At 36.2% G+C, this 20171-nt stretch overlaps 2 protein-coding genes across 3 annotated transcripts in view; both read right to left on the reverse strand.

Moving 5' to 3' along the window:
- Positions 1-4912, reverse strand: part of LOC129752912 (aldehyde dehydrogenase, mitochondrial-like) — a 5827-nt gene extending 915 nt beyond the window's left edge. Inside the window, exon 1 of the mRNA XM_055748701.1 lies at positions 4832-4912. Within this exon, the coding sequence (XP_055604676.1) occupies positions 4832-4912 (81 nt within the window). The remainder of the gene's footprint in view (positions 1-4831) is intronic.
- Positions 4913-5360: 448 nt separating this feature from the next.
- Positions 5361-16241, reverse strand: LOC129750804 (cartilage-associated protein-like). 2 transcript variants are annotated; one of them, XM_055745881.1, is made up of 8 exons: positions 16107-16241; positions 10057-10468; positions 9848-9991; positions 9583-9763; positions 9398-9523; positions 9188-9330; positions 5755-5937; positions 5361-5687 (listed from the first exon to the last, which is right to left on the reverse strand). In XM_055745881.1, the coding sequence occupies exons 1-8, from the start codon at positions 16130-16132 to the stop codon at positions 5613-5615; spliced, it is 1290 nt and encodes a 429-aa protein (XP_055601856.1). In that variant the 5' UTR covers positions 16133-16241; the 3' UTR covers positions 5361-5612. The 2 variants fall into 2 exon arrangements, with proteins under 2 accessions (XP_055601856.1, XP_055601855.1); XM_055745880.1 differs by lacking the exon at positions 16107-16241 and having other exon boundaries at positions 10057-11260.
- Between the last annotated feature and the right edge of the window lie 3930 nt (positions 16242-20171).

Here is a 20171-nt window from a genome sequence, read left to right on the forward strand (position 1 = left end):
AAAATAGCTTAGTATCTTTCAGAACTTCTATTAAGTCCAAGATTTAGTTACTATTGATTGTCCGAAGAAATAAAAAAAAATATTTCTAAACTACTTCTGTACAATTCGTATAAATTTCAATAAACTACCACAAATTGAAAAGCATGTTTTAATTTTTTTTCCCGTAAAAATCACACTTATTTCGTCTTCTTTATGTATGTTACTACCCTGTTACCAGCGTTTAAGTGCGTTTAAAATTTTCATGTGGATATATTTAGTTTTCTAAAGGATTACACTAAAAACATGATGTCAAACTTAAATCGGTAATTGACTTGCTCCCGATGATAATAGAAAGCTTATAAAAAATTCTGTTTCAAATAATATGGGAGCGGACATTCGTCATGCTTCATATGAATTATTATATCAACTCATAACCATCTAGAATCTAGAATGACTTTGCATATAGTGTCAATCATTCCTAAATTAAGTTTTTAACAATCGCCATTCTATTCCACCGTAGATGCCGAAAATGTTCATGCTTTCTACACAACCTTTAGCAGTAGCACGCAAATTATTTCATTATACAAATTGAGTAAATTTCTTCCTCTACAACCACTTGTTTACCATTTCTATGAAAGTTCATTACTTGTCCATGGTTGACGTCTTTCACTAGCTGACGGACTGGATTTGAATGCCCGGAAAAAAATGGACGACTTTCAGTACTGATATTTAAGGTATTATTAGAGTTTAGCTTTTGCCTGCCCATAACGGTGGATATAGGAGGTAATATTTTTTTTCTTGGTAGTATTGTATATAAAGAACCCGTTTAGAGGGTTCAATCAATGTAGAAAATGCGATAGTTTTTCAGTACGCGTAAGTGGGCCCATATGTATAGAACTTCGAAAGCACTAAAAAGTATTAAAACGATTGTGTAAGTAAATGCAGATGCGTGTTACATGTACCAAAGGATATTTTTCAATAGATCTATGATCCTTCTACGCCTAGTGGTCGGTTTTAATTTATAGGCATTAGTATTTGCTCAATTGAAAACGACACTTTTCACCACCTGGTAAGAAATTGAGCTGGAGAAACTCGGTTCACTACAAGACTGTTCCATTCGACAGCCTATTTATTCGTTTTACTTCGATTAAACTAATTATGTGAGTCATGGAAGCATAAGAGAAGACCAAAGAAACGTTTCGATCTGAAACAAATTGTCAGGGCATAACTACTGCGTAATTGATATTCGCATAGATTAGAAGAAATCTGAATAAAATTATGAGCTGATTTATGTTTTTTTGTATTTAACCGGAAATATCAGTTTCCTAGTGGATTTAGGCTCAATTCCTTATTCATGTATCTTTTCTTCTTTGTTGATAACTGTAATAGGTAGCCAATACCTTGGACCTGTTGTCCTCCCAATGCAAATAACTTTACAAACAACAGTTTGAAGATGCCATCAGATGCCAGTAACAAGGTTAAAATACTTAGGCTCTTCAAACCTCTTATGAAACTAAATCTTGGAGTAAAAGCCGTCAATAAACCTGAAAATGTTAATTGGGGATGAAGTATCTACTGTACTCGAAAAAAATGCAACACTTTCTTTCGTTTAGTAATTTTGAAGACATGGATTAAAACTGATGATTTTGAGGTGTGTTTTTTTTTACCCATTTTTATTAGCCAAATATCCTGACAAACGAATGCAGTCTGTTCTATAGTCTTCGAATGTTTTCTATTAGCTTTTTTAGGGTTTGACGTGACATTTGTGCGTCCGTCCCATGTCGAAGAGCTTATTTCAAAAGACAAGTAATGTGACTAGTTTCTTCAATTTGTCAAAAGGACACTACTTATCTTTTAGATATGTATGTGTTCCGTTTGAATTTAACAAACATGGTTACGATGTTGGCACTTTGCTCGTTTTAGAGTTTAAATAGACTCCTTTTCTACTATCGACTAATGAAAGTGTTATTATGATTCTCTGTTCAATCCTTGAGATCTTATGTGCTATTCGCTGGGAGAAGAGCAACTATAAAATGTGTGAAACGATTGCTTAGGTTTACTTACTGTATAAATTTCCAGTAAGCTTTATCGGTTATTTTGCATGATTTATCTGTACGAAAGTTTATTTTTTTTCGGAAAAATGTCAAATGCAGCTTGTTTCGCCCAAAATAAGCTATAAAACCAGCGAACAAAACCGATTTTTCCCACTTTGTGTTGAACAGGTTTGCAATTATTAGCAATTAATGAACCTATGTATGGAAACTCAACTTGAAAAAATGAGATTTTTATGTTGTACTGAGACGAGTAAGTGTGGCAGATATTAAAAAAATAATATTTATCTTGTTATAAACAAAGGATTTGTTGCAATTTTGTAGTTACTTGGATAAATAACGATTCTTCAAAGGTTTTCAATACAGTTAAGACAGTTTGAGCATATTGTTGCGTTATTTTTGAATAGTGATACATGTCTTCTTTATAAGTTGCTGTTTTCCTGTATGATAAAAATGCGTTTTGTACTTCAGTTGATTATGATTTGTTATTATGGTAAGCATGCTGCGCCGATAAGAACAATATATTTTACCATTTAAATACTGTATATTCTTTTAGCTGCTCTACCCCGACAAGGCTCCATGAAATTTAACGACCGATCTAGCGGGCTCCTAAAATCGCACCATTCGTTAATTTTCTATTAGCTTTAGCACCATCACCAATCATAAAGCGGGCGCAACCGTAAAAAGTGTGATTTAATTTCGGATGGAATGGCAGAGTAACAATTCCTGTTCATGGTTTCTTTCCAATCATGTTCCAGAACTAACTTTGAGGTACACTATGAAACAATGTAGATATCGATCAGAATAAGAATAGTTTCCAAAAGAGCTTTCTGAGTAACATAAATTCTTTTCTGTGGCTTTTATGAACCATAATTTCTATGAGCAAAAAGGTGGAAAATGGAAAACAGAGTAAGTATTATAACTTGTTTTTTTTTTTACTTTGTGACTTAGGCTTTCCTAAGAGTTCAGTGTTTCAAAGCTAAAACTTCAAATCGATCAGCTGCTTAAATATCTGGAAAATGATAATTGATTCAACATAAGAAGTTTTCAGGAAGTGGCCAACTAGAGGTAACCTTAACAGTTGGAGTTTTATGATTTTGAAAAAATAAACATTAAACAAATCTTTTTGCGATGCTCTTCAATCTATGATTTCGTTCATTCGTGTTTTTAAAGCTGGTATGTGCCAAGTTTTTAAGTTTCTGTTGGTTCAAATTCCATATGAGGAAACATCTCTTTGGACTTGGATCGAAAAACACGATTTCCTCTAATTTTAGACGTTCCATGGGAAATGTAAGTCAGAAACTCGCCAAACCTAACATTTGACAAAAATTCATCAAATGATTGTTTTAGTAGAATTCAGTAGATAAAATAAAATAAATAAATAAAATAATCCGCGAATCAAAGATTTGCTCCAAATATTTTCATTCCCTTCCTTCCATTCTCTTCCTACCCCGAGAAATGTTTAAATTATGGGAGTGAACACACTACTTGAACAACGAATTCTGTAATTCTGTATGTTATATGTGGATGAGCCTGCCTTATTGAATACCTTCTCTATTTTAGAGCATTTTGAAGACATCAGCATCAGTTTTGTTTTCTGTTATCTTATGAATTTTATCAATCTGGGTTGTTTAACAATTATAGAGAATCTGTAGGCAGCTTCCTAATTTCAAATTCCGGTCGTTTCATGAACACACGGATCTTCGAATAAGCACAGAACGCGTTCAGAAAACCGATAAAAATGTAAGAAAGAGACTACATATATTCGTGATCTAGAATTTTTAAGTAGCAAGTCAATACTGTGTGACTTTATAGTGCAAATGAAAAATAACAACGAGCTCTTCTATTCAAAGAATGAATGAAAAATCTCACACGGCAAAAATATTAAATAATACGTCAGCGCTTCCATACAACAAAAGAACTACAGATAATGAGTTAATGCAAAATAACAACGATACGTGTAATCCTAATGAACAAAGGATCCGTATTTTTTTCCTATTGGTTCAACGATCAGCATTGCATGGAAGTGTTTCGAAGTATCAATCTCACTGAAGATGTACATCTTATAAATATGAAGATATATGTTTAATCGTACCTCACCCTTTGCTCCATTTCAATTAATTATATAACAAAACTAATAGCATCACTATTGTTGAAACAAACGAAAAGCGTATTTTTAAAAGCACATATAGCATATCTACGCAAAATTGGCTCATTGATCCTTCATCGTGATACAATTTTGCGTAGAAGAGCAGTATGTTGAGAAAAAATGTTCATTATTATAGAAAAAAAAAACCAATAAATCAGAGTCTGACGACAAACACGGAAAGTGTATATTCTTATAACTCGACCCCATAATTACTGTATTGATGAAAATTTACGTGTCTTGTATCCCAAATTCTTACATATTGTAATTAATATAGTATATTTATAAATTTTAGCTTTTCTTACCACTATAAAATCCTACATATATGAATATATATATTTATATTTGACATGTATTCGATATTTAACAAAACATGTAACAACCAAATGTTGATAGATACCATAGATAAAAAAAAAAACAATTGATTTAGGTTATAATTTGAAAATCGAAAGTTACTATCTACTGTTTGAAAGGTTTGTTTTCAGTTCTTCTCCACAACAGACGTTAACCTAGTGTTTCTGAAAAGGCATTCAAAATAATATACACACTCACAACACTCAATAAAACTAACATCAGTATATCAATAGGTCAGCGTGACGGTTTCTGATGGCGAATCGGGAAAAAAATAACGTTGTGTAGATACATACTTGTTTACACCTGACGAAGCAGGTCGCTGACGGCATTCGAGAACCTCGGTATCGTCCGGTAAGATATTCCGATCCTTACCTCGATACATTCCAAACTATATCAGACACACTGTAGCAGTCAGTCTTACGATAGAACAACTAATTTATTATGTATGATAGGAGAACGAAAAACATGTATAGTTGCCGTACTTTTGACCAACTAGTATCTTTCGGGCACCACGTGTTGATTGTTATCTGTTTTTCTTTGTATCCCAGCCATTCGTGATCAATCGATAGTGAAACTAGATAATATTCTACGAGCGGAAAATACTAGAGATTAGCTGTGATTTTTGGTTGTGTCAACCAGTAAATAAACGATAAATGAAGAATAAACACGACAGGAATTTGTAAATACCTATACTGAAAAAAAAACAAAGTTAAAAAAGAATTCCGAAGGATGGCAAATAAAAACAAAAGATACTACAAATGAAATCAATAAATTAAAAAAAAAATTAGATTAAAATCCAGTAGAAGTGATCGTTTGCAAAGTACTATATATTGATTATATTTCACAGTAGCAGTTTTATTTATCTCTTATGAAAACAAAAATTCATTATTGAATTTTTCGCATTCACATATTGTACATTGAGAAACATACATTCGAATATATAGGCTAAAGTGTTTGGCCTTTGTAAGTTTGTGATGAATTATAAAAACAGAAAATATATACTACGAATATAAAGTAAACATTTTTCTTTGTTCCGAATTCCGTTTGATTTGAGGTAAGTTATCTATGGCACATAATTCTACTCAAAGTTCTTCATGTTGATAACCATGGCTGGAGGTTTGGTAAATGATTTCTTCGTGCGTTGAAAATGCATGATGCTGAAAAAAAGAATGAATGTGTGGATGCAACAACGGGTTAATCTGATTGTGAAGTTGATGGACTTACAGTACTATGATCATCGTGTGGTTGTTCATCACTGATCAGCTCAGACGAACTGCTGGTTTTTGGATCGATGCTTGTGGATATATTATCAAGGTTATCCTCACTTTCCGAATTGACAAACTCTTGTTTGATGTAAGCAACGAGTTTCTTCTCGTAGTTATCCCGATCGTAATATTCCTGTGCTTCCTGTAGAGAAAGATCCATAAATGATTCATTTTAACCTTACGTATGTAACCTATAACAAGAGCATTTTCCACGCTTGACCAATTTGGCGCTAATATCACTAGTTAACTGTATTTGTAAACTAAGTAAATTGAAGAACTTTTTAAAGGCGAAGTCTTCACTGAATCCGAAAATGACATTAAAAAAAACTAAGTAGAAGAGTTTTAGTTATGCTCAAATTATATTTTACTAAAAGATACCTATAAGTTTTTCACCAATTCAACTCAATTCAATTCAATTCAAAATATCTTTCCCCATACTTAAGGTTGCCAGAATTTTTTCACCACGTATCCGGGCCGGACAAACCGGGCTATTTTTGTCTAAAAACCCGGCAAAATCCGGGCATTTGATTTCAAAATTGTCGACCAAAAGCCTGGAAATATCCGGGCAAATTTTGTCAAAACCTAGAAATTAGTGTGTGAATCGTATTTTAGGCTTTCAGAAAACCTTTCATGATCATTTTTATAAAACTTGCTCAGAAAAGTTCGTTTTGGATGCATAAATAAAAAAATTATAACACAATTAAGATTAAGAAATTTGTTATGGATCATCTAAATTCTAAACTTCATTTTGGCATAAGGGGATTTTTTTATTATCTAACGGGTTTTCGCTGGGGGTTTTCAGATCTTCCCCAGAATTGAAAATTTGGTTTATTTTTACAAGGTACTTAAAAACATATGTTTTTTTTTTCAAATTTCTAAAAAAAATTTTTTTTTGAGTTAGATTCTGTTAGATTTTTTTTGTACCTACATAAAATAAAACCATATTTCAAAGCTTCATAACTCTGTTAGTTTTCAACGGAAATCATCAAATAGCAGGCCAAAACGCATTGAAATGTTATAAGCTTTTAAAAAAAAATATTCTGCAAAAAAAATGGAAAGAATAGCTCAAATAATAAAACAACTTTCATATGAAGACACCAAAGAAGACATCATCAACTCCTTTGAAAGTTATAAAAGAAATAATGACAACAAATCTCTGTTTTGCATCTAAAACAAATCTAAATCTTTGCATCTAAATTCAAAAATGACCCCGCTATTTTTGAATTTCTCAAACCCTGAATTATAAAAAGCTTCGTCTTGGTCCAAAACTTATCCATGATTTTTAGCAGAATTTTTAAGTTACGTTTATATGAGTAAAATTGAACTTTTATGTTCGTATGGGAAAATTGAATATTTTGTACTGAAAAATCAACATCATTTTTGTTGCTTCTGTGGAACCAATATATAAATTCCCTAAAGGAAATTTTCCGCTGAAAAACCTTGTCGAAGAACGTAACTTCGTATCTTTTTAGGCAAGAAAGTTAATAGCTGTTTAACAGTAGGGGTATGTCCTTTCGCATTGATAAACAATAAACTCAATTGACATCACTGCTAGAGCCTCGCGAAGTAGTGCATGAAAAGTAATCATGCAACACCTCGCTAGGCACCCAGCATTGATGTCAATTGAATTTATTATTTTTCAATTCCAAAAGACATACCCCATTCAACACCTGATAACTTTTTTGTCTAATAAAATACCAAGTTACAGTCTTCGACAAAGTTGTTCAGCGGAAAATTTTCTTTAGAGAATTTATAAATTGACACATAAACCATAAGCAGACTCGGTTCCACTGAAGAAACAAAAATGATGTTGATCATTACGAAATATTGGATTTTCCCATACAAACCTAAAAGTTCAAATTTACTCATGTAAACGTTAATTTAAAAATTCTGCAAAAAATCATGGATGAGTTTTGGATCAAAAAGAATCTTTTTGGACCCCAGGGTTTGAGAAATTCAAAAATGACCCCAAATCGACTCAGTCTAATGGTAGAGTTCAAAACTGAGCGAATGGAGAAAACGAATAAAGTATATATGTAGAGTCCGTTTATAATTGTGAAGAAATTTGAAGAAATAACGCAACGCTTTTTATTGAAATTTTGCAGAATGATTGTTGAAATATAAAAATAACAGGTCTGAAGTTTTTGAAAAGTTCTATAGATGGGATCAAAAGTTACGCGATGTACAATATTTCAGGCATGAACCTTAAAATGCGATTTCTATAGAATTTTGGACGATTCATGAGAACAATATCTTTTTCATCCACAAATCAGTCAAATAATGTCTGACAGAGGCAATGAGAAAAAGAAAAAGAATTAGAAATGATTCATTTGTGTTTTGAAATCAGAATGTCACAAAATTGTTTTAGATTTACTGGTTGTTATACATAAAATATGATTTTCCTATGGAAACATTCTTCCAAAATTCTATAGAAAGCACATTTTAAGGTTCATGCCTGAAACATTGAACATCGCGTAACTTTTGATTTCATCGATAAAACAGACATTTTAATTTTATATTTCAACAATCACTATGGAAAATTTCAATAAAAAGCTTTGCGTAATTTCTGAGATATTGCACTCTGAATGGTAAAAGTCCAAAAAGTCCAATTTTTTTAGAATGACTATCTCTAGCCAAACAATCTTTAGATAGCTCAAATTTCGTGATATGATAGTGTGATAGTTGATCTATCTAACGCAGAAAATTTAATAAAAAAATATCATCTGAGAAAAAAGTTATGGAAGTTCAAAGTAAAAATGCGCGCGAGCTTCCAATTTCTATACAATTATGAACGGTACTGTATATATAACTACAACTATCTTATGTTCAATGTATTACCTATAGATAATGGGAATTGCTTTTTACAGCCTGGTCATATACTGAGCTCTACGATTATTTCTACAACATCACTACCAATTTTGTACGTTATTTCCTCATGGAGAAATCGAAAATTATATGCGACCCGATTCTAAGTGGTACAAGCCTTAATTAGTTCAGAAAAAAATCAGTTTCATCGACGGGTTTAGGCAGCCTAATTTAACCTTTGAAAAATAAAAATGTCCATTTAAAAGAAAACTTTCAAGAGTTTAGTAGCAAATTTATTACCTTTAATATGAGAGAAAGTGATTTTTAAATGATGTTATATAGTCCAAGATATTTAGTTTTATGTTTGTATAGGTAGTTTTTTTCTTTTAACAAAATTTAATTTTTTGAGCATAACTTAAAAACTGTTCCACTGAATTTTCGGATTCAGCGGCCGATTTTACATCAGGAATATGTGTCAGTTATCTAAGTTAAGGTGTTTTTGGTTTTAAATTTTCAATTGAAAAATGGTCACATCGTGTAATTTTTAACTTATTTTGAATTTGAGCCAATTTTTAACGTTCACTTACCCTTCTCGGCTTATAGGGGTTTTCGTTAAGTAGTCCTTTCATTTCTTTCTCGATAATCTTCAAGCTGTCGAGCATATGAGTATCGTCGCCTTTGAATAATAAATAGCTCAGACCTGATCTGTAAGATTCTTCATATTTTTTCACTGAAAAGTGGAAAAATGAACAAACATGACTTTCTTTATAAAAACTATATGATATGATTTCGAATACCTTCATAATAGGCCATCTGTAGATATTGATAATGACCGGCGAACAAAAATTCATAATATTTTCCACGTACCATGCCCATTTCTTGAGTGCAATTTCTTTTACAGTACAATGCATTGGTAAAATGATCTGAAAAATAAAGTGAACGGTAATAATTGTATATTTTATTTAGATCTTAACGCTCGTACTTGCAATTGAGGAAATAAAGTCGGGTAGAAATCCATGATCAAATTCCCCTTCACAGTACGCTCGGCATTGATTTTCATCGTAAATAAATTGCATGATCGAGCTTTCCATCAGTGAAATTACCTCCTCCCATTTCTGATCATTTATTTTCAAAATACCGGCTACGAACATTTTGACGAATTTCTTGAACAAAATTAATTTGATAATTAAGTATTTGTCTTGAAGCCTACTCGGAGCGCAAGTTCTAATTAAAGATTTAATAGTTACCTTCTCTTCTAAATCCAAAATTTCTTCCTTATCAACGCCAGGTTTTTCGAGAGCAGCTTCAAAATTTTTCTGCATAACTGTGTCTCCGGGATGTTTAACCATGTATGTTAATGCTGCCGAAGCAGCTAATGTTACCTGGTTTGTCTGCAAAAAGTAATTTCAATTTAAGAGTAGTTTTTTTTTGCTTATGTTCAGTTTCAATTGCATACTTTGGTGTAACAAGCATGTAAATAGGTATAGGCCTGCCTATGTTTAAACAGGTCCATATAATATCCATCGTAATCCTCCTCAAATGGCAACTGAATTCCTTCGCGGCTTCTACACTTTCTAATGCAAAGTGTCCTCCTGATAATGAGCTCGTAAAAACGTAAATTTTCAACATCAGTCTCATGGAGAAATTCCCCTTTATTTCTTATATTTCGGCTAGCATATTCACACTCTATTCGACAGTTGGCCGTAGACTCATAATAAGCTCGATACTTTTCTACCGCATTCTCCAGGAAATAAACACAGTCTTCGAACTCGTTCCCGAGATAGCTCTGCACGCCTTGTTCATATAAATCGATGAATGAAGTTGGCTGAGGTTGTTCTTCTTCGTCATTTTCGTCACATTCAATAACACTATGTTGGATAGCAATGAAAAGTAACAGAATTAATTTCCTTAACATGATATCCCTACTAATCAAGTTCCGGTCAGTCTTATCTCAAAGAAGTAGAAACGAAATTCTATGCACTATATTCCAGCAGAAGAATCTAAATTGGTCTGATGCTGCTGATCGAAGAAGGTTCATTCAGGGACCGTTCATGAACCACGTGTATTCTTGTAAGACATTCTTGATCTTTCTTTCCACGTGAGAGTATGCTCACATCCAAACTCCACTCTCTAGCTTTCTACTGATCAGAGATCAACGTTATTTATGAATGGTCCTTGATCACTGGTACTCGATCACTGGAGGTTTATGTATGCATACATATGGTCAAAAATCTAACACGTGTTACTCAACATGTGTGTATGTTTTATGTTAGACGGCGTAAGTAGGTACGATGCAAAACATTTGAAGATATCAAACAGTTGAGATCAGGTCGAAATTCTTCTTGAATCGTTTATAATGTCATTCAAAACATTAAAATATAGATAAAGCAGTGTGATTTTAGTTAATTTTCCAATTAATTGCGTCTGGCATTAGTTGTTCACGTATAACGTATAACTGGTTTAATATGAATTCATTATAAATACGATAAGATACTGTTTTTTAGTACAGGTAAATCTGATATCTGAGTCATCGTTTTGTATTTTTCAGAGTTTCAAATGTCAATCAAAGAAACTTTAATTTAAATTTAATATCTATGTTATTTGAACATCAAATCAAAACATGTAATTTTAATTTAACTAAAAATTCGTTCGCACAGCACGTTTTCCTCTTGTGGGGCGAACCAAATCCGAATCTGAAATGTGAATCGAAAATTGAATCTGATATCCTTATCCTGATTCCTGAATCTAGAATCCTGATTTGACCTCTGAATGTAACTTCGAATGTGAATCTGAATCTAAAATATTAATCTAAACTATGAAATATACTATCCTAATCTAAAATCTTTTCTTGGAATCTGTATTTGAAATCTAAATCTGAAACCTAAATTAAACATTATAAATCTAAACTCTGATATCTGCAAATGAAATGGGAATCTGAGTTCTGAAATCTGCATTTAAAAACTGAATCTGAAATTGGAAATATGATTTTCGAAGAAGATGGATGGAAAGTTTTATAGAATCATTCGTCTTCAAAAATTTGATCATTTTCAGGTACGAAGAAATCAGAACATTAGATTTGATTTTGAAAATTTGAATTTGAATCTGAAATCTGGATCTAAATCTGAAATCTGATTCTGAATTTTGAATCTTAATATGAAATCTGAATCTGGAATCTCGATCTGTAAAGAAAATTGCTGTAAAAGTAAATATTTTTGTGAGTTAAGAAAACGTTTTCAAACCAAAATGGAACCAACTGGTCGAAGTCCAGAAGCGAATCAGTGTGGTTGCGGAATTCCGTATTTTATAGGCGCTTTCTTTACCGGATTTTTACAGTTTTTATGGCCTGTTTGAGACGGTGAGTGCTTTTCGACCGACAATTGCTCTTGCCAAGGTCTTTTGGAGGCATATGGAGGATCAAACCGATGAAAAATTTTAAATACCTTGAGAAACTTATGTGTCCGTTTTACCCGACCTTGAGGTTTCCGTCTTACCCGCCTAAGCAACTTTTTTTTCAAAACGTTTGCTGTTCAAGTTCTTTGACGGAAATTCCCTGATTTTCCTCCAGATGATTAGAAAGAAGCCTAATAAACACTCTACCTTTGAAAACGGTTGAAACTTTCGAAAAATTTTCGAGTTATGAACTATTTAATAAGAAGAGAAAATTACATCAGATAATGGATCCTCAAAGTTTTTGTTTGTTTTGTTTACTATGATGGGAGCTTGCTTGCTATAAATAAACAAAGGTTCTCAAAAGTGTTGATACACTTAGGCGAACATATTCCCATCATTTGATTTGTGCTAAACATTGTAATAAATTCTCAAAAAATTGAAAGTGTCCGTTTTACCCGCTGTGTCCGTCTTACCCGACTTTCCCCAGGAATCTAAAACTCTTTTTTCGCCAAGATGGGTTTGGAAATAAATAAAACGGAAAAAAATTGAACAAACAAAGCATTGTAGATAGAAAACTTATCATTTCGTTTTACTTATCGCTCCATAACTTGTTACTCTATTTTAATGACATATTAAAGAGTTTAAGAATCTAATATTTCTTGACATTTTTGTAATTGTTTTTATGTATCCTTGTGAAAAATTACGTTGAAGAAGCCTTTCAAACAAAGGGTTTATTCGTGGTTTGAATCAAGTTCGATTGCGCTGAAATTTTGTATGTGTTACATTTTTCTGCTTATTAACTGAATGTGACATGACCAAGTTTCGTAAACATAGTAGACGGTTCTTAAATAGTACCTATAAGAATTAGGGGAAAATCGGGTAAGACGGACACCGTAAGGTAGAATAGAAATAGAATATCAAATAAGGTACACCGGGGCAAGTGTAAATGATCAACTTTCATCTGTTACAAAAAAAAATTAAAAAATATTTCTTCTTCTAGAAGTTGTTGTTGTTGTCCAAACCAACAATCTGACATAGATAAACTAAACTTTCTTTTAATTATTCCCTAAAAACTCGGCACTGTTTGATTACACACGAATTCAATTACGTAGGGGAGATAAGGGTATAACGAGCACCCAGGGCATAATGAGCACTCCTTTTTTCTACATAAGTACGTATTTTCTTTAAAAAAAATTTCATAAGGACTTGTTTCGTACTACCTATAGTATTAATTTTTCACCAAAAAAGAAATATCTTTTTCATATTTACAGAAATATTAAATAATAACCAGCTAGGTTCTCAAGTGACGAAAATATTATAATTTTTGAGCACCACCAAATAAGCTTTTATGACCTTTAATTCATCTTGATCTGAAATGTACGCACTGCAACATGATCTACACATTGTTTCTCAATTTTCAACATCATAAATTTTTTTTTTCACTTTAATCAATTTAAAAACGCTTTTTTACTTTAATTTGTTCACTAGAGGCGAACAGAGCACTATCAATGAAGGCGTAATGAGCATTTTCTGCCGTATAATCTAGCAGCGAATTCAACTCGATGAAGTCCACTGAATAATAGAGCTACAGCTTGACTGGTTTCGTCTGTCAATTTGGCCTATTGGTAAGGTGTCGGAGAGGTAATCAGTAGACTAGAGTTCGATTCCTGTTCGAGGGGATGTTTTTTGCACATACCATTCATGATTGATTTTTTTTATTGTTACATTATACGGCTAATAGCATCAAAGCATCATCCGTCACAAACAAAACACCAGAAACATAATGTATGAGCATGTGTTCATTCTTTGAATTCTACGAACAGACCAAGATTATTTTGTTATTGCTTTGTTTGATGAATCTCCGCCTCACCGTTTAGTGCAATCATGATCATGAATGATAAATAAATAAAAACCACCTCGACCAGGAATCGAACTCGAGCCTACTGATTACCTCTCCGACATCTAACGAATAGGCCAAATCGTCAGACGATACAAGTTAAGCTGTAGCTCTATAATTCAGTTGACTTCATCGAGTCGAATTCGCTGCTAGATTCCCCGGCAGAAAACGCTCATTATGCCTTCATTAATGGTGCTCATACTGCCTCGGGGGGTTTCTCATTATGCCTCTACAGTGAGTGGTTTTCAGCTTTCGGCAAAATTTTTTAAAATGCATTTTAAACGTTTTTATCTACTTTTTCAAGTTTCATCCAATTAGGCAATAGACTATTTGAGTGTCTGAACACGAAACAATGATGTAATTCACATATTACAGCCGTTCTCTATGGTTAAATAAGCGTTTTCCTTAAGGTGGCCATTATGCCCTCATCTCCCCTACTAGACATGAAAAGTGTGTTTTTGTTATGCTTTTTTGGCTACAAAAAAAAAGGGCATTCAAATCCGATTTTTCGTTGAAAGGTGAGTGTTTGGGACTGATATTCAAGTGAAAGCAGAAAATTCATGATAAATTTCCAGTAAACCCTGAAAATTGTGAAAATAATATTCACTCCTGTCAACCCACACTGCGGGGCAAACGACACTACCGGGGTAAGTGCAAACGCACCTTAAGCCATGTAACATCAGAAATAAAAAAAAATCATCTCAAAATTGGTTCAGCATTATATTAGAGTTGTCAGAAGAGGTATCCAAAGTGTTGTTTCTGAAGCGGATATTCAAAATTCCGCAATGCCTTGGCAAATTAAGGTTTTTTGCTTCAAACAACAATCAGCAAAATTGAAGTTCCAAAAAGTAATTAATATTGCAGAAAAACAGCAAATATATCAAAAAAGTTGATAAAACATTCCGGAACATGTATTAAATTCGTTTTAGTAAAGATACACTGACGAATCTCTGAATAAGTTTGGAAAAAGCATTGCGTTTGCACTTGCCCCCATAAACGGGACAAGTGCAAACTTAGAATTTTTTTTCAAAAAAGTGCCGTTACTTTTTACCATCATTTTTTAATTTTTCACTTTCAACGGGAATTTGTTGAGAACCATTTTAGTGATGCAACGAACGATAATTGATAATTTTTGAAGATTTACATATTTTTCTACGACATATGAAAGTTGAACTATGATGAAAACCGTTTGCACTTGCGCCGGTGTACCTTATAACTTTTTTTTTATCGCAGTCTTCGCCCAGATGGGCAGTTCAGGTTATATGCTATCACATTAACCATATTGGCATTATTAAATAGTGAAACAGGTTGAGCACCACTGACTTTCAGTGTGTGCTGCTCGGCTAACTTTTACCCAAAACACAAACACGCAAAACCCAAATCTGTAGCAATTATAATTATTTACTTACACACGACATTTTAAAAACTTAAGCTAGCTTACATTATTACTCACGGGCCCGTTTTCCTACTCTAACATCAAACGCACAACAATCATATCACAGCTGCTTGGACGGCACAGGTGTATCACAGCTTCTTTCTTATATCACAGTCGTATCTGGATTACTGGCAACCCTGCCTGGCTGCACTGCTCCGACGGGCGTACCGCAGCTGCCCGGAGCACTTCCGACGACTTCCGGCTGGCTCTACCCACGTCCGCAGCTTACTCTCGCAAAAACGGGACTCGCAAAACCAAGATGGCGAAAATCGAGTCCCGAAAAGCGGTTTTCTCAGCTCCCAAAAACGACCTATTAATTTACGATCTGACTTAGCATTTCTATTTTTCGGCCAATGCGTTAGCTACTCACCCGCTCGGGGTCGTTTCCGTTCTCTAGCTTCCAATCACCACTGTGGGATTGATGGATACAAAAGCAGCGGCTTCTGCTCTGTAAAATCGAGACTGTCTTAATATCTTTTCCGGGAGGGGATTCTTAGTTTATTTAACTCACCCTTCTACCTGGTTTACTCTGCTTACAAGTTTTCTTTCGTCTTCAATTTTCTCTCCAAGCACGACGCTAACATCAACCTACGATGAGAGGCGAGTTGTTAGGTAAGAAACAAAACTAATCCTTACTGCTTTACCGTTGCTTCCACACAGGTTGTCTCTTGTCGGTGCTGGCTCGGTCGATGCTGCTACGTATCACCCTTCAATCGGTTGTATGGGAACTGGAGGAATCTAAATTGGTTCATCTGATCCGATAAAAGTGATCGTGTTGTCTCACCTTTTCACTGAGCAAATCCGGGTCATCGTCCTTGATCGGCTTTGGTTCCGGTACACCAGGCACTTTTTATTCACTGCGATGGCGAATCTAACCGCTTAACCGTGTTCTTGTTCTGGTTGCTTTTTGATGATTGTTGTTGATCGTTGCTCTTTGTTTATGTTGTTTTCTCCACGTGTGCGTTTGACGGCTACACTCTTATTTATATACACTCATTCTTTGGTCTATTTTTGACTCAATCACTACACGCTCAGAACAAAATAGCTAGACAAACTTAATTATAATGCTACATACACTACCGCAACGGAAGAATTTTTCATGAATCGGAGACAAACGATTCATGAAAAATTCAAAACCTCTATACCTAGGCTACGATCAGAGACATCGGTCTGGCCACCCTAAGGCAACCACGAAACTTCGCAAGCCACAACAATGCTTGCCAGATCGAAACTTAAAGGCCCAAATCGAAAATACTACTCCAGCGACTTCTGGAAGACTTGACCGAACGCCAACGAGTCTTGGCAAATCGTCTCTGACCGTTCCTGTACCAGCTTTCAAATTCTTGCCTCCGCTACGGTTACAATCACAAAACAGTAGCTTAAACATTACAAATTTGCTCAAAAACACAAAACATTGAACAAATATAAAAATTAAAAGGAGGTTAAAAAATATGGTGATATAAAAAGGAGGGAAAAGCAGCAAATCCGTGGAAAGGGAGAATTTAGTTCCCTGATCGCCAAGAGCCCGAATGGAGGTTATACCGCGCCTCCAGATCGCGTTGCTTTTGAATGGAGGGTTTTCTTGACGACCCCGTTTATGCTACTTCCCCTAAAATTAGGACTAGTTCAGCATGTGGTTCGAATACTGGATTCACCTCGTATGTAGTGACACCATTCCAGATTAGTACGGTTTGTTGTTTTGTTCCAAGGTTGTATTTTGGTGGAGCATACTCTATTCGTAGCTGGTGTAGCTCATAGCTGGTTTAATGGTGCTGTTGTCCAGATGTTGCTCTCCGCGGCTCGATTTGTCCCGATCGGCAAACGGTCTGTCTGTCCGGATTTTCGTGGAGCGGTCATCCGTTGTTGGTAGTCGTGTTTCTACTTGCATAGCTGGATTTGCTGGTTTGTCACGTTCCAGTAACGGCGTGACAGCGCGAGGCGTGTACACGGTCAGTTTCTCTCGCCCTGACTAACGGATCGCGCTCAGGAGAGCTTCTTGCTGGTTTGTCACGTTCCAGTAACGGCGTGTTTGCGTTTAGCATGAACACGGTCAGTTTCTCTCGCCCTGACTAACGGCTAGCCCGCGGGAGGCCTTGCGGGTGTAATGGTGACGTCTTTCGGTGTCGTATTGGAGAACCTGGCCTGGCGTTCCAATACTGTCTCCTTACGAGACTCTCTGCGAACTGCGTCCAGCCCACAGAGTTCGATTTATCTCGGTTCGTGAACGGAAAGCGCCTTGGCGCTGGGGAGTCATTTCCGGGTATTCTCGGTCTGCATGGTCCTGTTTTTGACCTCCATTTACTGAGGAGCCTGTCCAGACGATACCTGCACACTCCGTACTGCTTCAGTATGCGTTGTCCATGTCGAGGAAATAACTGCTATCGCTCGAGGAGCAGGTTTGCAGCGTGAGTTCCGCACTGTCGCTGCGGATGAGCTCTATCCGCTTGCGAAGGCGTTAACTATTGCTCTAGTCGGGCATACTGTCACGTTCGGTGTAGTGTGGTGATTGACGCTGTGCGTGTTTGTTGAGTCTATGACGATCTCTTTGTTGATCACCCTTGGTGATGGACGTAGCTGTATAGTCGTCAAGCGAGGAGGTAGTGAAAGGTGTTGTTGCTCGCTGCGCTTGACGATGGCTCGATTTGTCCCAATCGGCAACGGTGTTTTCGGCGATAACGCAGTCGTTCACAGGCCTAGCCTGTCGTCATAGGTGTGATGATTCGAGGAGATAGCGAGCGATGATCCTGCTAGCTGCCCTCGATGGTGGCACGATTTCTCCCGATCGGCTAACGGTGTTTTGAGCGCATTGAGCGTAGTGGTTTACAGACGGTGGTTGATCTGCGTCATCGCTGGAACAAGGCGGTATTGGTAGTTTGCGGCAGAGAGTCGATATGGTAGTAGCGGCCGTCATGAAGTCTACTCCGCACAACTTCTGCGCAAAACTGTAATCCGCGGGGTTCTTGATGTTGTCCTGACAATCCCTTTGACTGCAGCGACGTGGTGTTTGGAGCTGCTGTACTTTCCAGGATTTCCAGCATTCCAATATCCCAAGCGCAATTCAACGCTAATTCGGCGTCAGGAACTTGTTGTTGTAGTCCGATAGGATTGGAGGCGAGGTTTCAATGTGTGTATGCGGGTCCATCAGCCGTCTCAATGTCGTGTTTTGTGTGTGTGTTGTCAGCAACTGCTTACATAGCTTGAATCATTACTAGTCGGCTTTTATGTCTTTAGCATGATACCGACCCTGTTTTCCTGATTGGACATCTTCCAGTTCGTAGAGGTTGGTGCCCAGAATTTTCCTAACCATCGCCGGTACAAATTTGGGGTCCAATTTTCTATTGATGTGGTCCGCCTTCGATGAAAGGGTAAAGTTGCGACGCCACACCAAGTCTCCCACAAGAAATGTAGCTGGTTTCTTATTGACGTCGTATCGCTTCTTCGATTTTGCGTGGTTGTTTTTTATGCGTTGTTGAATGAACTCCTGTATGCGACGAATTGTAGATAATCGCACATCTTGTGCCACTTTGGGATCCTTTGGTGTGTTTATGTCTTGCTGCGTGTAAAGATCCGTGTGCAGCAGTAAGTCTCTGCCGAAGTTAGCGCAGTGCGGACTAATCCCGGTAACCTCATGTTTGGCACTGTTTATGGCGGCAGTAATGGCTGAAAGATTGACGTCCCACTCACGATGATCCTCTTCGATTAAAGCCCTGATGCATGTTATCAGCACTCTGTTGACTCGCTCGGCGTTGTTTACCATCGGACAGTAGTAAGCTGTGGTCATGTGTGTGATCTGATGTTTTACTAAAAGGGCTTTAAACGCTGATGACAAGAATTGCTTACCGTTATCCGATAGGATGATTCGCGGCTTCGAAAATTTCAAAAAGACCTGCTTCTCTAGAAATTCCACCATTTTTATTGAATCTGCTGATCGCATTGGATGCACTACGATGTACTTGGTTACCCAGTCCACTACGACCAACATTACCGTGTTTCCTGCCTTGGATCTGGTCAAGGGCCCAACAAAATCAACTGAGATTAATTCCCAAGGTATCCGCGCCGGCTTTGCAGCTCCCATTGTTGGCATCATAGCCGTGTTCGATGCTTTGCATGCCTTGCATGTGTCGCATGTTCTAATGTATGCTGCTACGTCATCCGCCATCTTCGGCCAGTAAAAGAAAGTCTGCAACTTGTGGAAGGTCTTCATGAAACCCAAGTGCGCCGATGATGATGAGTCATGAAATCGTCTGATCGTTTCTAGTCGTTCGTTCTTCGGTATGACTTTCTTCCACTTGTGCGTGACGTTGCCTATTTCATCCTTGCACTTGCAGTTCTTGTATAGAACACCGTTGATCAGCCTGAAGTCAGGAAAGTTGCTTGCATTTTGCTCCACCTGCTCCTTCAAATGCGTGTACCAGGAATCTGCTTCTGAAGTTACAACAAAAACGTCCTCTGGAACAATTCTGGACAGCGCATCAGGGACCACATTGATTGTTCCTTTGCGGTATTTGATGTCGAAGTCAAATGCATTCAAACGCAGCAACCAACGGCTCATGAGAGCTGTAGGGTTTTTCAGCGACCTGAGGTAACTCAGGGCAGCATGATCACAGAATACTGTAAATTTTGTCCCCTCAATGAATCCCCTGAATTTTTCAATAGCCCTTATTACCGCTAAACATTCTCGTTCGGTGACTGAATATTTCCGCTCCGAAGACGATAGCTTTTGTGAGAAATAGCATATCGGATGTTCTTGTCCATCTACTTCCTGCGTTAGAACTGCTCCAATGGCAATATCACTGGCATCACACGCTATAGCAAACGGTTTATTATAGTCTGGCATCGCTAATACCGG

Source organism: Uranotaenia lowii, chromosome 3, assembly GCF_029784155.1.
Source record: "Uranotaenia lowii strain MFRU-FL chromosome 3, ASM2978415v1, whole genome shotgun sequence".
Classification (NCBI taxonomy): domain Eukaryota; kingdom Metazoa; phylum Arthropoda; class Insecta; order Diptera; family Culicidae; genus Uranotaenia; species Uranotaenia lowii.

Excerpts from the sequence above, each read along its gene's own strand:
- LOC129750804 (XM_055745880.1), bottom strand. The coding sequence starts at position 10,515 with ATGTTAAGGAAATTAATTCTGTTACTTTTCATTGCTATCCAACATAGT. Across the intron at positions 9,764-9,847 it reads TTTTGGATTTAGAAGAGAAG|AAATTCGTCAAAATGTTCGT; the intron begins GTAACTATTAAA and ends ATTTTGTTCAAG. Across the intron at positions 5,688-5,754 it reads CACACGATGATCATAGTACT|CATCATGCATTTTCAACGCA; the intron begins GTAAGTCCATCA and ends TCTTTTTTTCAG.